The sequence below is a fragment of the Ascidia mentula genome, chromosome 2 (genome assembly GCF_947561715.1).
Source record: "Ascidia mentula chromosome 2, kaAscMent1.1, whole genome shotgun sequence".
Taxonomy (NCBI): Eukaryota; Metazoa; Chordata; class Ascidiacea; order Phlebobranchia; family Ascidiidae; genus Ascidia; species Ascidia mentula.
The window spans coordinates 12,964,354-12,980,786 of NC_138567.1; the positions used below are offsets into that span (position 1 = coordinate 12,964,354).

A 16,433-nucleotide genomic window follows, 5' to 3' on the forward strand; every position below is an offset into this window, starting at 1 on the left:
GAGTTGAGTTGTGAGATTTCAGGATAAACAAATATACACAAGCAAAAAAATAACATTAAAATCATGAAAAATATACGCCTTCACAGGAAATACGCAGTTTTCAAGTGGCAAAATAGATATTTGCAAGTTCTGCCCATTTATTTTAATACGATAAAGGTGACTACAAGAAGTATTTTAGGAGTTGTCTTTGGGTAACTGTACGTTGTAACGTTTTCGTCCCAAATTAACTTGCTTGCATTTTTTGTTATGCGATGAACTTTCTCCAACACGCAGTTGTCATTTTACAAAGATCGACAAGAACGTACTATAGGTTATTAATTTGTATAAACTATTACTTGTTGGTGTTAGCTTGACTTTTATAAGCTTGTAACAATATCCGCTGCACGGTAAGCGAATGAGGATATGATGTGTTGCATCACGAATTCAATTTTGTGAGTCATCGCATGTTTTTGTATGCAATATCAGTTTTGTAGAGACCACAAGCTTTTGTAATGTCAAGAAAATCGATTAGTAGTTGAACATGTGGATCGAGGTTATTGTGCTGCTTGTGTTAATCTGGTTGATATACAATGGATCTATCAGCATGTTAAGGGCTAAAGGCCTTCCTCCAGGTCCACGGGGTTTGCCATTTATTGGAAGTTTTCATTATTTATCTGGAGATGTTACAAAAAGTGAGAGGGCACGTGATTTTCTAAAGCAGTTTTTTGTAAATATTTTTGAAATTTTGCGTTACAGATGGACTTAAGTTGTCCAGGAAATATGGCGATATTTTCAGTTTGAAAGTGAAAGACATGAATGTAGTTTGTGTGTGTGGATACAGCTTAATCAAGGAGGTAAGGTTTAGGACAAACGTTTAACAACCCCGTTCATAGTAAATAGGTACAGGCGCTATTTCTGTTCAAACTAATCGTTTTGTTAAGATGATGACAGACAGTCCAAGGAAATTTTCCGGACGACCTACTACTTTATCTTTTAAATTATCTAGAGGAGAAAAATTGGAAGGTGATTAACTTTGGATCCAGTACATTAAACGTTAAATGCATCTCAATATATAACATATTTAAGGCATCGCTTCATCATCATGCACCCCTCAATTGGTCGCTCATCGCAAATTTTTCTATACTGTGTTGCGAAACATGGGTTTAAACCATCATCACTTCGACAAAGTTATCACAGATGAGCTGCCTTATTTCATCAATGAATTCCAGACTATGGCAAAATCGGGAACACAAGTAAACCCAACCACCCCATTAGAATGGGCATCTTTGAATGTCCTTGCATACTTTGTGTTTGGAAACAGGTAAGAAAGCAAAATTTCGTTTAAATGTGTAATGGTGATGGTGTGTGCAATTTTGGTTGTTTTATAATTTGTACATATTAGGGAAACGTTTTTCTTCCTGTGTAGATATTCATATGGTGATGTCAAGTTCAAGCGTCTTCTTGAGTACAACAACAAGTATTTTCATCTAATAACCAAAGTAAATACTCCCGGATTCGTGTTGGTTTCATATATTCCTTACCTTCATAAATTGTGGCTTCCCAAAATTGCAAGGGAAATACAGGAATGCAATAGGTGATTATTTTTTTTAAATGTATTGAGGTAATTGCTTGTCGAGGTAACTGGTATTAATGAAGTGTTAATTTAGAAATATTGAAGATTTCTTAACCAGTGAGATTGAATACCACAAAACCACTATAGACCCAAACAATCCAAGGGACTTCATTGACTATTACCTGCTGGAAACTCAAAAGTCCAAATTGTTTACTGAATCATGTCAGTGAGCTTGAATAATGTTAGTGGTTGTGATAAATATGTGTGCACATTTATGCCTTTTTTGCAGATCTGATAAAAACAATGATGGACTTTTTTCAAGCTGGAACTGAAACAACTCAAACAACATTGAAATGGGCTTTAGTTTATATGGTTAACAACCCTGAAGTACAAGGTTTGACATTCTCATTCAAAGTAAATGATAATGAGATAATTTTAGTTTAATATCCTGTGACAAACAGGTTTTACATAAACAAGCAATTTTTTTCAAAAGATATTTTTTTCATAACAGAAAAGGTACAAATGGAAATTGACAGTGTTTTGGAAAGTGGCAAATTACCTAAATATGAGGACAAGCTTAAGATGCCTTATGTAGAAGCAACAATATTGGAAGTACAAAGAAAATCCACGATTGGTCCATATGGTAAGAATTTGGTTGAGGGGTGGGGGGAGGTGTGGTGTGGTGTGGGGGGTAATAAAAGTAGAGATTACCTTATTTTTGCTGTGGATGCTGTCGAAACGCTGTTCTAAGCCAATGAAACTTACTTTAATCTTGTTTGGTCTGTAATTTATTAGCGGTGAACAGTCGTGGACCATGGTAACAAGGGTGTTGTTGATTCACTTTTAAATAACTTTGGATAGTAATTTGGGTCACCCATTTTTGCGATTGCACCATTTTGGACAACATATATTGTGCTTGATAGGAATAGCACGTGCCACTATGGAAGAGGCCAACCTTGGTCAATATGTCCTTCCAAAATCAACTGTTGTGTTACCACTGTATCATTCCATACACTACTCACCTGAACATTGGAAAAATCCCAACCAGTTTGATCCTGAAAACTTTCTTGACCCTGATGGCAAAGTTGGAATTCGACCTGCCTTTATGCCATTTGGTGGAGGTACTTTTATAAATCATTGCTTGTCAAAAGTTCGATCCAAACATTTACATAAATAACATGAAATTTTACCTACAGGTTTACGAATATGTTTGGGCATGAACATTGCTAAGCAAGAACTTTTTATGATGTTCGTTGCAATGCTCCAACATTTCAAGCTAAAACCTCCAACAGGAGTCAAGAAGCTGAGTGAAGAATATATTCCTGGTCTAAGTTTACAACCAAAACCTTTTGAAATTGTAATGACACCTCGTTAACAATATTACCATTATGTCTTGTTAAATATTTCTTCAGGCACCTCATGCTGAAATGACCTGTCCATGCATGCATTATTGGCTTCCACTAATGATTAGAGTTGTGTTTTTCTTTGTGTACACTAATTACTTTATTTTAACATGCACTACAAAATTTGTCGCAGGTTTGACTTGTACCGCGTCTAACTTATATTTTACGAAAGACAAAATAAATTTACAATGTTGGGTTCAAGTGTGCCTTCAGGCATTCGTTTACGTATTTTTATCTTTTTTGTTGTTTTATCATTGTCAAAAATTTGTAAAATTGCCTTGTTACCATTCGCGTGCCAGTTAACCAGATAACACCATGTTTTACTATTTTGGGTTCTTTTACCTGTAAATAACTCCAAGGGTCTCAGAGATATTTAACAGTGTCTCGATGGCCTGAGCGGTTATTGAGTCTCTTTGATGGTTAAACCTGCTTCTGCCCCGTTCTATAAAGCAGAACCAAGATCTCTTCCCGAATAATTGTATTCATTTCTGTTATCTTCTTCATTACGACGGTACATTACAGCTTTCAATACAACGTTGATAGGATGCCAGCAAATAGAATGGAATCAAATAGAATGAATTAGAATGGATTAGAATTAGAATGAATTTACCGGTCTAACCTGGGCTTTTTAACGCTCTCCATTATGAGAGCTGATTGGTCAATAATGTCACGTGATATCATGAGGCGCTTGAAGTAATATAATACAAGAACATAGGTGTGATGTGACATAAGCATAGGAGAACATTTTATGTGGTAAACAGGATGTTGAATGAATCACTTTACTCGAGAATATTCGATGGCTCAATCATTTGGGTCACATTGTGGGATTATGCAGTACATGTGCAAAGCTGCGCGCAAAACATTACGCAATACAAGCACTGGTTTCTGTGACGTATGTTACACACGCAAAACATTACGCAATACAAGCACTGCTTTCTGTGACGTATGTTACAAATACTTCCCCCCAGATTTGCAGCTGATGAATATAACATCAGCTGTGGGCGATTAAAAAATTGTTAATGCGATTGAACGAGTAAAATGCAAATGGTGGGTACGAAAAAAAATGATATAATACGCAAATTTGGTAAGTTATTAATAGAGAAATCTCGGGTATAATGGTGCACAAGGAAAAGTCACAACAAATGTGCAATGACATGCGAATACACAAAGGGTCATTACCATGTCGTGGGGGTAACAATGCGAGAAGATTTATGGATAGGGCCATGCGCCTATGCAGTGGGAGGTGCGGCTGGTTCTTGCTGGGCATTTACATTTTGTAAATCAGGGTACAATTCATGCAAGGGATTATTTTCAGCCCCGTTTTGTACTGCTGCTTCAGGTTCGTTACCTGGTGCATTCCTATTAAAGGGATTTATGTTTGTCCGAGCCCGTGCTATATAATGAGCAATAGTTGGTCTTACACGTGGGTATAGGCGTAGCCAGACATGCTTAATTGCAAAGCCTGTTAATATGACACCCCAAATTAAGGATAAAATGACTAAAATAGCCAAAATACTGCTCCAAAATGGGTCTGTTATAGAGAAGAGTGTCATTAATAACGTTTGTTTAAGTACTGAATGGATGCTGCTTGAAGATGCGCAAGTTTGCCATATCCGACGTTTTGGAGAAGTCCTTTTGCCTCCAAAATACGAGTCTAAGCGTTCATTCTGCCGTTTGGTCTGTGCCAGTGACGCAAGAATTGAGTCTAGATCCCTCAGCGGGTAATGAGGGGTTCCTATAGGAACATTCTGTAGAATTTTGGAAGCTTCGATAAAGTTATCTTACTTAATCGACTTATTTATAGGAAGCAATTGCGGGGTTAATTGGTTGATATTCGTATCAACGTGGGACATTGCATAATTAATAAACCGGTAGGTTTTTTCTTGTATGTTAAAGTGGAAAATCCTATTAGGTTGGTAGTGCTCTACAAACTGTACCTTTGAGTGTAATTCTCCGTTAGAGTACAGCTGCCAAACGGTTTGCTTCGAGTTAGCTGGCCAGGCTAATTCGGTAAACAAAGGACGTGTGGCAAATACATTATTATATTGTAAGGAGCGTAGTAGGCGTACATTTCGGTACGTGCAGCCGATCTCTGTGATAGTTTCTCCAGTAATGGCTGCTTTCTGTTGTCCTGTGAGTAATGATAAAGTAAGAGAGAGGTTAATGCGCGCGTTAGTTGCAAGTAGCAACGAGAGATAAGATTGCAGTTGACATTCTAGATAAGATGCATCAGCATTCAGGTGTTGGAAACTTGATCGTAATTGATCATTTAAATCGTTTAGGTAAAAACCAATAGCAGTCGAGGTGGACTTTGCAGGCGGGCGTTAGTGCCTGATAGTTGGGCTGGACAAAATCGCATGAAAAACGTGTTGGTGATGCGGCTACGGGTAATACGAATAAAAACATGCACAATAGCAAACTAAGTTGTCCTCCTGGGTCCGTTGAAATGTTGGACGGACCGTCATCAATGCGAAAGTTATGTAGTTTTAAGGAGGCGAATTATGATCACAAGCGTGAAAATGATGGTTCTGTTATATACATGAATTCGGTAAAACGTTGAAATGCGAATTACAGCATGGTTTCCGGCGCGTTTAAGGTTTGTATAGGCGATCGTTGCTGAAATTGTTTGTATATTGTACCTCACGGGCTGTGGATGTCCGCCGGTTCTTGTAGATCCCTGGGGGTCGGATTGGATGATAGAATCCTTCCAAAACTGTAGGTTGTCGATAGCGATGGATTCTCAAGAAAGGAGTTGTTCCAAGCGGGGCACCATTGTAAATAACTCCAAGGGTCTCAGAGATATTTAACATAGAACGGGGCAGAAGCAGGTTTAACCACCAAAGAGACTCAATAACCGCTCATCGAGACCCTGTTAAATATCTCTGAGACCCTTAGAGTTATTTACATACCTATACCTAATGGATAAATTGGGTAGTTAAATTCTTCTTTTTTGTTGTTTTGGCTGTGCAACTGAAATAATGCACAAATAAAAATTGAGTCATTTATATTTTACATGCTTTGCAAGTTACTGTGCACATAAAAAATGACGAGATACATAAAATGACATGGATACTGATAAAACTGCAAGGGTTAACGAGAACGGCTCTTCTGGCAAAAATAGTTGTAAACATCCAGCTACCCAATTGCACTCAAAGATTTCCCATAAATTTTATTATCTGGAAAAGCAAAATAGCCAGTCTATTAAAAACTAATAGGCTAGTTTTTGTCAATACACATATACTGTGATATACATACCATAAAACACGTTGTAAACTTTTTCTTTGTCTTCACATGGCTCTCCCACCCAAAGCAGACATCTACACTTCAAAACAAGAAATAATATCTACACTTCAGAGACAGTATGGTCCATGTTATTCCTAATTTTGTTTTCTGTTACAAACAGACCACGTTTAATTACAATTTTTAAAAACACACAAAAGACAAACAGTTAGTATTAGTCCTTGGGGATCTTCCAATATGGAGGACACGGTCTTCAACTTGCCTCATTTTTCAGCCAATTGGTGCCCAATTCAGTGTTCTATATGGATCAGTAGTTGTACCTCGTGTCCATTTTTTTGGTAATTTTTCGTGTGCCCAAATAAAAAAAAATTAAAAATCCCCTAAAGGTCGCTTTAAAGGTACCACTTGCCTTTTTTGCTAAATGTAGGGAAATTCCCTTGTTTGAATGCGAAATTAAAGGCCAAGTCCGGAAGATACTAATACACTGGGTCACAAAGTTTTTGCCAAACCTGATCCACATATATAAGCCTTTGTAACAAAAAAGTCTGTGTGGATTTTTACGGTATAATTTAGTGTAGTATTTCAACTCAAATATATAACCAAAAATAACAGGTGGTTGTCCCGTTTACACCTAACCAATAAAATTCGTACTGATTTCTATTCTATACAGACTTACGTGTGGATCAAGTTTGGCGAAAACTTTGTGACTCGGTGTAGTTACCGTATTTACTCGATTGTAAGCCGCGGCTTATAAAGTTTTTTAACTTACGTTTGTGCGGCTTACAATCGAGGGCGGCTACCACCAACTCGCTCCATCGTATCAATACGTTTTATCGCGTAATGGTTGTCAGCGTATCTGACAATTTTACATTCGAGGGCGGCTTATATTAATTTTTTATCACCGTGGCATGCGGCTTACAATCGAGGGCGGTTTATATTCGAGTGCGGCTAACAATCGAGTAAATACGGTATAGTAGCATTTTCCGCGAAGCGGGATGCGCGTTGCGGTCTTGGTGCCGGGGTTGCAATATTGTCTTTATTGGTAGAATTTGTATTTATTGTCAGACCCGACGAAACTACGAACGCTTGTATTTGTGTTGACTAGGCATCCTTATTTTTAGGCAATATTAGGATGTTTTAACCTTGGGATTCTTATTTTCAATATTTTTCGGCTTAAACACCTTATGCAGGCCTTTTAAATTTTTTTGCTAAGATTGTTTGTCTGCCATTCTCCCATTGTGAATAAAAATGGTCATCATGTTAAAATTTCTGTAAAATGTATCATCAATGCTGCTTTCGAACCAGTCATCCTTTTTTTCGTTCACGTTGATAGCAACCATGAGTGTGACATAGCACATGATCTAAACAATTTCTCCATATTGCAAAAATTTTCTTTTGAGCTCTTATACCAGATTGGAAAGTTTGTAATTTAAGCGAAGGATTTTTTGTTGATAATGCAGATTTTGTGCAGACAAACTGATATTTTTTACATGTTAATTTATTAGTTAATTGTGCAGATTTGCCGATAAATTGTGCATGTCATTCTTTTCAAGCTCTCAAAAACTATGCTAATGGGGTAGAAACACTGACCTGGGCTTGGTATTATTCACCAATTATGGCAAACATTTTGGTTCATTCTAGTTGATGTCAATGATTTAATACTTATTTTAAATGATACTATTTACAGAAAATCCACTTTCTTTAGGCTACATGGTCACAGTTGTAACTAATTAAAATGCTTGCACAAATTGGAGTGGTTTTAATACTTTTATGGTTGTTAATTTTTCTCCTGAAAGGAATGTCGAGGCCCAAAAATTTTCCACCTGGTCCAAGGGCCCTGCCAATTATTGGCAGTTTGCACCACATTCATGGTGATTTCAACAGAAGTAAGTACATTGTGTATTTTACCATCTAAGAATTTTTTTTCTACATTAGTTTTACCAAAGCCAATGTTAGTTTCTGTTTGTTTTTGTATTCATAAATGCAGTCAGTTGCAACCCATCACCTCCCAGTGCAATTGTCTGTGATCGAAAGACTTATTTAACCTCTAAGGGTTTTATCTGTGTATATGCAATTTTACTATTGTATGCACAGTTCATTTACATCATGAGGTCTCTGGCTTGGCAGCCCAGGCAATGCAGCCTAGCTGGATCAGCCACTTTGTCCTGACAAGTTGGAGCAAGATTTAAAAATCAAGCTCCCGGTGAGGAGTGGTAGAGATCCCCTATGTATATGTGAAGGTTGCCTGGTAAGTTCACCAGTGTACCTTGGCCACAATATACCCCGTGAAACCACTGAGGCCTGGTTAGCCCAGGGTCGCGAGTTCAAACCTCACAAAGAGCTTGATTTTTCAAATCTTGCTCTGACTTGTCAGGAAAAAAGTGGCTGATCCAGCTAGGCTGTATTGCCTGGGCTGCCAAGTCTGAAAACCTCGTGATCGTGATACGTTAGCTGTGATCGCCAAGCAAGGACCTGTGCAGTGTGGCGATCCTGCCTATGATGCCATTGCATGTAATATTACAGTTCATGTACATGTAGTCTTTTGTGAAAATTACAATAATATTGCCTGTGCAGATTTACTTTCTTTGTCAAAAAAATATGGAAATGTGTTTAGCCTTAAAATTGGACATGTCAATGCAATTTGTGTTATTGGTTTGGACAACTTTAAAGAGGTGAGTCCAAATACTTGTTTTAGGTTGATCATAAATTTACAGATTGTCTCACAAAGTAGCTAAAATACTTAAGTTTTCCTGAAATAGGCTAAAAGGCATTGTTTAGTATGGTTGTATTGGTATAAAATCTAATAGCTTTTGTTGTTGCACTGCCCCTCATGAATGGTGTTGATTTAATTGGCTTCCATTTTTAAGTTTTGGCATTTGTAGGTGATGTTAGATAATTCCCGGTTGTTTGCTGGCAGACCGAACCGACTTGTTCAAACTATATTACGAGGAGAAGCCCATGGGGGTAGGTGTTTGTAAACAAGGACAGGCAAATGTTTTCAACTCCCTTTTTCCCCAAAAAACACTAATTCAAACTCATTTTGACAGGTATTGTACTTTCACAATATGGCCCCAAGCAAGTTGCACACAGAAAACTGTTCCATGCTGTTCTTAGAAACATGGGTTTAGGTCGCAAGGAAATGGGACACCTAGTGGCTGAAGAACTGCCTTACTTTCTTGGAGAACTCCAGCAATTGGTTGATCAGCGAAATACTTTAGTTGATCCTTCATTGGTTTTTCAATATGCTTCCCTTAATGTCCTTGCATACTTTGTATTTGGCAACAGGTAATGCGTAAGGCCTGGTAATTTTTAAAATAAGACATAATGTTTGCCAAATTATAACCCAAAATATGGCCTTACTTGTGGGCAACTTTTGTTCACACTTCATAGCAATCCAGCAGATCATTTACAAACATTATTTTTTTGAAAATTATACATCATAATTAAATCATATTTTATTCTTTAAAACAGTGATGATTTGCAAGCCAGTTACATAAGTGGTACAAAGTCCAAAAACGTTTTTCCAATTTATGACTTTAAGAACCTAAAACACTTTTAATTTCGTAGCACTTAAATATGACTTTTATTAATCACAAAAATTATGTGATTTGTAAGTAAATCGTAACTGTTTATTTTTGTCTGTGCAAGATGTTTGTAAATTTGACATGTGTTATGGGTTTGAATTATTACTTTTTCACTTTATTGTTGTGTTGGATGCTGTGTTTTTATATTACTCTTTTGCATATTTTGGCAACCATAAATAGGCCTGTGACAAAACTAACAAAAAGTTAGTTCAAATTGGATGACTTTTACATACTTTTACTTTTTTATCCCAGATACTCATATCAAGATCAGAAGTTCAAAGAACTGTTAGATAACAACTTTGAAATTTTCAAAAAAGTTGTAAAAACAAATACGGCTGGATTTTTGCTGGTTTCATTAATTCCCAAATTGCACAAAATATGGCTTCCGAAAGTTGCAAAAGAAATACAGATGTGTGTTAGGTATGATTATTACTATGTGCAGCATTCCCGGTAGTTACCAGCATAATTTCAGTGCTTATACAAAATGATCTTAATACGAGTAAATTTGGCACTGTATATATATCTATATTGTAAAAGAGATATATCAATATAAGTGCACAAGATTGCTTTTCAATGTATTATTATTCATTTTGCACTGTAAATATTTCTAAATATAAGAAGCTTTTGTATTTAGTGTTAGTCAAATTGTCACCTTTATTCGTGATATCATGCAGGAAACTTATGGAGTTTATTGGAAACGAAGTGGAATACCACAAATCTACCATTGACAAAAACAATCCCAGGGATATTATTGATTACTACCTTATGGAAATTGCATCACAAACTTCAAACCATTTTAATGAGGAAGGTTGGTTTAAATGATATGTACTCAATTTTGGATGGTTTGTTTTTGAAAAAAGGAATTATCGTCATTCTATGTCAAATCACCCAATTACCTAAACCCTTACCTCTTCAATTTTGATAAACCTTTGTACATATGTTAAGTACTATGGCACAAGCACACATGCTAATTTTTGACTTGGACAACTGGTTAATGATTTAATTCCTTGATTTACTAAAAATCTGATTTACTTTACTTGATTTAGTATATGATTAACACCACCAAATTTAAGAACTTTATATTGAAAAAGTAGTTAAGTTGCCATGTGTTTTTAAATGGTGTCATTATTTTTATGACCAATGACAAAACACAACAGAACTGAAGAATACAATACTGGATTTATTTCAAGCTGGTACGGAAACAACATCGACAACACTAAAATGGGCTGTACTTTACATGGTCAACAATCCAGACGTTCAAGGTATCTAAGATTTTTTCTCCTTTTTGTACCAAGATCGACAATTTATCAATTGCACTTTGTTGATATTAATTAATCTTCATAGGTTTACCAAAAATGTCATGTTTTACTTTTTTATTTATCTTTTTTTGCACATTTGGAAAAAGTAATGTTCAGTGGGTTTGTTTGGCGAATTTTCAAGTAATAGGAATTCGACCATGTCATTTTTGCCTTGTTAGCATGCTTTTTACAGTTTGTGAACAAACTGGCAAAAACACAAAGTTTTGTTATAATTTACTTGGAAAGAATAACGTTTTTCAATGAATAAATTGCAAGAATGCTTGTGTGGTAGATAGAATTAGCATGACATGTAAAGGATGTTATAGCTTGCAAAATAGGCTTACACACCTTTGTTGACAAAAGGGTCATATGCTGCAGTTTTATCTCTGATTTAGTGTTTTATGTGTGGTCATGTGTACAGAGTCAACAAGTAAGCTGTCCGCTCATGTTGGCGTAGTTGAAAATTGCAATTGTTGGACATATGTGTAACTATTGCCCATCTGTATTACTATCAATTTCAAAAAGTCACTTATAACCAAAATTATTTGATAAAACATACAATGCCCAGCTAAAATACATCAAACTTATCACACAATGTTTCTAGAGAAAGTATGGGAGGAAATTAACAAAGTCTTAGCAGCAGATAAATTGCCAACATATGAGGATAAAATGAGGATGCCTTACACTGAAGCCACTATCCTTGAAATACAAAGAAAGTCATGCATGACACCAGTTGGTATGATTTAAAATGAATGATACCTTGAAGGTGCACCTGTAGTATGGCATTAACTGCTTGACAACCATTTTATGTTCATAGGAGTTTTACATGCCACTACAGATTCTGTTAAATTGGCTGGATACTCATTGCCCAAAGGAACAATGGTAATTCCATCTTACCAATCATTCCTTTATTCCCCTGATCACTGGGAAAATCCAAACAAATTCGATCCGCAAAACTTTTTGGATTCCGATGGGACAGTTGGTACAAGGCCTGCTTTCATGCCATTTGGGGCAGGTATATTGAGTTCGGTTGATTTCTTCAAATGACCTTGGTTTCGTGGAAAGTAGATTGCCTCTTCTAGAAATGTTTGTTTAACAGCCATTGGTTACATATTTCCACCCTGCTTGTTACCTGCTCATGCAATACAATTTTAGTCATCCTGTAATTAAATCGTCAAGAATAAATCAATATCATTAACATGTCAGTTTATCACTTTCGGACAGCATGACAAAATGCTTGTATTTGCTGGGGAGTTTTACCTATACACACATTTTTCTTTCACATATTTCAAGATTGACCACTTACAGATTGACCTGACTTGTTTTGTGCTCCTGTTTATTTCAAAAAGCAATATTTTAAGGCATCTATGATAGTTAAAACCTGAAAAAATATTTTACAGGCTTAAGATCATGTTTGGGCATAAACATTGCCAAACAAGAACTCTTCATGTTCTTTACATCAATGTTGCAACGCTTCAAATTTGAACCACCCCCAGGCATTCTAAAACTTGATGAGGATTACATTCCTGGGTTGACGCTCCAGCCCAAGCCATATAGTGTTGTCATAAAAAATAGAAACTAGATGCAACCTTTTACATAAAGAAGTTGTTTGATATGAAAATAATTTTGATTATTATCACATTAATTTGTTAACATGTTCCTTTTTGCAAGTTCGTTTACAATTGTGTACTTTATAGGGATATTAAAATATGAGACATGAACGCAACAAATAACTGTTGTATAATTGTGGAACCCTTGTGTATTATGTGTTGGCAAAATATTTGGTTTATCATTTTTTTGTAATTCGTGTTATATTGTATGTTGATATTGTTTACAGTGTTTTGTGATAGTTTTTGTGGATTGTACCGCACGTTTTCTTCTCAATGATTTCACAAACAAATTAAAACAAAACTGTCAACAAAGGCCCAAAAAGCCAGAATGCTTTCGATTTTACTTGTTGTTAAAAGTGTTCGTATTAAACGCAGGAGTTGAAACGTAAAAGTTCCAAATTTGCCCATTATGCAGGGCAATGTTTAGCCAAAGAAACGAGAGTCGACAAAATTTTTTTTCGGTCCACAAAACTTCAAAAGCACGTCACTTTGTCTTTCTCTATTAATTTCGATGATTTTCGCAGGTGCATAGAATCCGCGGCCCCATCAAACCCTATGCTTTTAAAAAGCTTGTTAAAATTCCTTTCAAACCACACCCAGCTTGTTTGAATTGGCGACGATTAGCCTTTAGATATTTGTTCACTGTTTATTTTTCCCACAAATTTGTATAACTTAGAAAGCTACACCTGACTTTGCGTCAATTTTGTGATATTTGGCGCTTAGCCAGTGGCGCCTTCAAATCATTTGAGATATTATACTCTGGTTCCATGTACAACTCTATTACGAATTTCCATGAAAAACTGGTTTAATCATGCGTAACGATTTTCGGGCAAGGAAGATATATTGTTGTTGGAGTTCAGACATTTTTCGGGTCTATTGTTTCAACTTGCAATCATGATTACTACGATTCTGTTTACCACGGCATTTGTTTCTTTGCTTTACCTTGCTGTTATCAGTTTAATCAGGCCAAGAAACTTTCCACCAGGGCCGTTAGGACTGCCTTTCTTTGGAAGCTTTTATCAAATAATTCCTGACATCACAAAAAGTAAGTGTGTGCAAATGATAAATTTTACCATGGTTTTGTGATGTATTTATTTGTTTCATTTTCCTTAAGAGTCCCAAAAGTTGTTTGAAATCTATGGAAACATTTTTAGTGTGAAGATGAAAAGCAGTAACTTTGTGTGTATTCGAGGTTATGATCTAATAAAGGAGGTGCGTATTTTCTCGTTAAACTACACAACATCTCAAAAAAGAAAAAAAGTGGTATATCTAGGTGATGGTAGATAATCCCAAACCATATTCCAATCGTTTGAGTCTGCTGTCCCATAAGTTGGTAAGGGGGCCCAACTTGGAAGGTACTAAAAGTCAGAATATTAAACACAAATTTAACTGGTAATGACCACAGATGTATATACATATAAAGGTATCGCATCAGCACGTTATGGTTTGAAATGGTCTACAAATCGAAAATTGTTTCACATGGTTGTTCGCAAGAAGGGTTTTCAAAATTTTGACAATATCATAGTTGAAGAAGTTCCATATTTTATTGAAGAATTGCAAAAACACCAACAGTCTGATGCAACGGTCAATCCATCAGAAGTGTTTGAGTTTGCTGTGCTGAATATCTTGGCTTACTTTGTGTTCGGAAATAGGTGGACAAATGCAACATGTCAAAATTACCAAACGACTAACAATTTTTGAATTGTTTATGTATAGATATTCCTATGGAGATCCCAAGTTTAAGAGGCTGATGAAATTGAATAGTCAATTTTTTAAATCAATAAGTGGATCGTCTTCTATGGCATTTCTTCTTGTTAGTTTTGTTCCATTCTTACATAAAATTTGGTTGCCAAAAGGAAACAGACAACTTGTTGCTTGCAGCATGTACGTAAGATAATATTGTGTCGTTTTTTATTTGTCAAATTAAAACACAATTCCTTTTTTTAATGGTGCAATTTAGCATTTAAATATTAGCAAAACAAACTACCAACATAAAAAAATAGCTCTGATTTAGGGAAATTCAGGCTTTTGTTACCAATGAAGTTGAATATCACCAATCTACTCTGGATCCTGAGCAGCCCAGGGATTTTATTGACTATTACTTGATTGAAATGATGAATCAAAATTCCAGTTTACTGTCAAAACTCAGTAAAGTGCACAATACTAAAACTTGAAGCAAGTGTAAAAATAATGATTTGGTGTTGCAGGTCTGGTGATGTGTGTGATGGACTTTTTCCAGGCTGGAACAGAGACTACATCAACAACATTAAATTGGGCTGTGCTTTACATGGCCAATAACTTGGAAATACAAAGTGTGTTCAGGACTGTGACTGCCAGTTACCGTTTACTGTAAACATTGTTATGTAATCACAGAAAAAGTTCAGTCTGAAATTGACACGGTGTTAGGTCCTTACAAGTCACCAACATATGAAGATAGAGTGAGAATGCCTTACACTGAAGCTACAATTATGGAAGTCCAGCGGAAATCAAACATTGCACCTCTTGGTACAGCAGAAGATAATTACATTGCAAAATTGTTCACAGTTTTATTGTATAGGATTAATTCATGCTACCAAGGAGAAAGTAAAACTGGGAGGTTATGATCTGCCCGAGGGGACGGCTGTGGTTGCAACTTACAACTCCATACATCATTCTCCTGAACATTGGAAAACCCCCAACCAGTTTGACCCTGAAAACTTTCTTGATCCTGATGGTAAAGTTGGAGCAAGACCTGCTTTCATGCCATTTGGTGGAGGTATGACAAAATTAGGGTATTAAGATAAACATCATTATACATGTCTTGTTTCTATTTTACGAAGGTCTTAGGATTTGCCTTGGGATGAATGTGGCCAAGCAGGAACTTTTCCTGTTTTTTGTCACTATGTTGCAGCACTTCACATTTTTACCTCCACCTGGTGTGTTGAAACTGGATGAGGACTATGTTAGTGGTGTGACTTTGCAGCCAAAGCCATACAAGGTTGTAATGAAAAGACGAGTGTAAATTTTGGTGCTACAAAATTTTCCAACAAATTTTTTTCATTAGTTGTTTGTACTAAAGTGTTGTTTTGTACTCATATACTTATTCTTTCCTGAAGTTTTCGATGACTTTGGTTTGTAGATTTTTCTGGTTGACATTTGTAGTATATCGAGTGCACTTTCCTTCATATAACGTGTAGTCGCCAATTATTCTTCCTTTTTATTGCGTCCGTTTTCACTTCGTATTGAAAACCCACACCCATGCATGTCATCAGATAGCAGGGGAAAATGTCGCCGTTGTAATATTCAACAAGGCTAACATTAGTGAAGCTATGCATGTATACCAGTCCCAGAGAATAAAACAGATTGAGGCCGTCGTGTTGGTAATCGTACGATTGCGAAGAAAATGAATAATAGTTACTATTCGTGCATAGGATGTGTACTTGAAAGTATTGTAGTACACCAGATTGACTTTTTTAAGTCAGTCCAACTAAGAAGGGTTCACAAATTTTATGCTATATATGAATGAAAATCTAGCTTCTTTTGCGTTAAAAAAAATTGTGTGTCCGAAAAAATTTGCGAGTAGTCTTGCGTGCAAAAAGTAACAATTGCAACTTCATCGCTTATGTCAAATCTTATTAAATGTTAAATGACACTAATAAAAGACTACGTAATCCAGCATCAAACGTGAAACCTTCCGGTAAGGGAACGAACAGTAAGCATTGTCCAGCAACCTTGAAAACACTGGGCTTTCTGTAAGTGTGTATTTA

The 16,433-nt window shown here is 36.1% G+C and overlaps 2 protein-coding genes across 2 annotated transcripts; both read left to right on the forward strand.

Annotated features, from left to right (window-relative positions):
- The first annotated feature begins 520 nt into the window (after positions 1 to 520).
- LOC145890164 (cytochrome P450 2B15-like) lies at positions 521 to 2,927 on the forward strand. The gene is made up of 10 exons (XM_082981197.1): positions 521 to 671; positions 736 to 833; positions 921 to 1,002; positions 1,066 to 1,300; positions 1,406 to 1,573; positions 1,647 to 1,774; positions 1,842 to 1,946; positions 2,064 to 2,195; positions 2,476 to 2,673; positions 2,749 to 2,927. The coding sequence occupies exons 1-10, from the start codon at positions 521 to 523 to the stop codon at positions 2,925 to 2,927; spliced, it is 1,476 nt and encodes a 491-aa protein (XP_082837323.1).
- A 4,959-nt stretch (positions 2,928 to 7,886) lies between these two features.
- On the forward strand, positions 7,887 to 16,009 carry LOC145890165 (uncharacterized). The gene is made up of 20 exons (XM_082981198.1): positions 7,887 to 8,081; positions 8,770 to 8,867; positions 9,078 to 9,159; positions 9,243 to 9,480; positions 10,032 to 10,199; positions 10,454 to 10,587; positions 10,937 to 11,041; positions 11,682 to 11,813; positions 11,895 to 12,092; positions 12,478 to 12,650; positions 13,522 to 13,732; positions 13,802 to 13,899; positions 13,961 to 14,042; positions 14,111 to 14,339; positions 14,404 to 14,571; positions 14,702 to 14,835; positions 14,895 to 14,999; positions 15,061 to 15,192; positions 15,245 to 15,442; positions 15,507 to 16,009. Exons 1-20 carry the CDS (start codon positions 7,931 to 7,933, stop codon positions 15,686 to 15,688), a joined length of 3,018 nt encoding a protein of 1,005 aa, XP_082837324.1. The 5' UTR covers positions 7,887 to 7,930; the 3' UTR covers positions 15,689 to 16,009.
- Positions 16,010 to 16,433: the final 424 nt, after the last annotated feature.

Coding starts and splice junctions, on each gene's coding strand:
- LOC145890164 (XM_082981197.1), top strand. CDS start 521: ATGTGGATCGAGGTTATTGTGCTGCTTGTGTTAATCTGGTTGATATAC. Junction 1,301..1,405: donor TACTTTGTGTTTGGAAACAG/GTAAGAAAGCAA, acceptor CTTCCTGTGTAG/ATATTCATATGGTGATGTCA. Junction 1,574..1,646: donor GAAATACAGGAATGCAATAG/GTGATTATTTTT, acceptor GTGTTAATTTAG/AAATATTGAAGATTTCTTAA.
- LOC145890165 (XM_082981198.1), top strand. CDS start 7,931: ATGCTTGCACAAATTGGAGTGGTTTTAATACTTTTATGGTTGTTAATT. Junction 14,572..14,701: donor CAACTTGTTGCTTGCAGCAT/GTACGTAAGATA, acceptor GCTCTGATTTAG/GGAAATTCAGGCTTTTGTTA. Junction 15,193..15,244: donor ATCAAACATTGCACCTCTTG/GTACAGCAGAAG, acceptor TTTATTGTATAG/GATTAATTCATGCTACCAAG.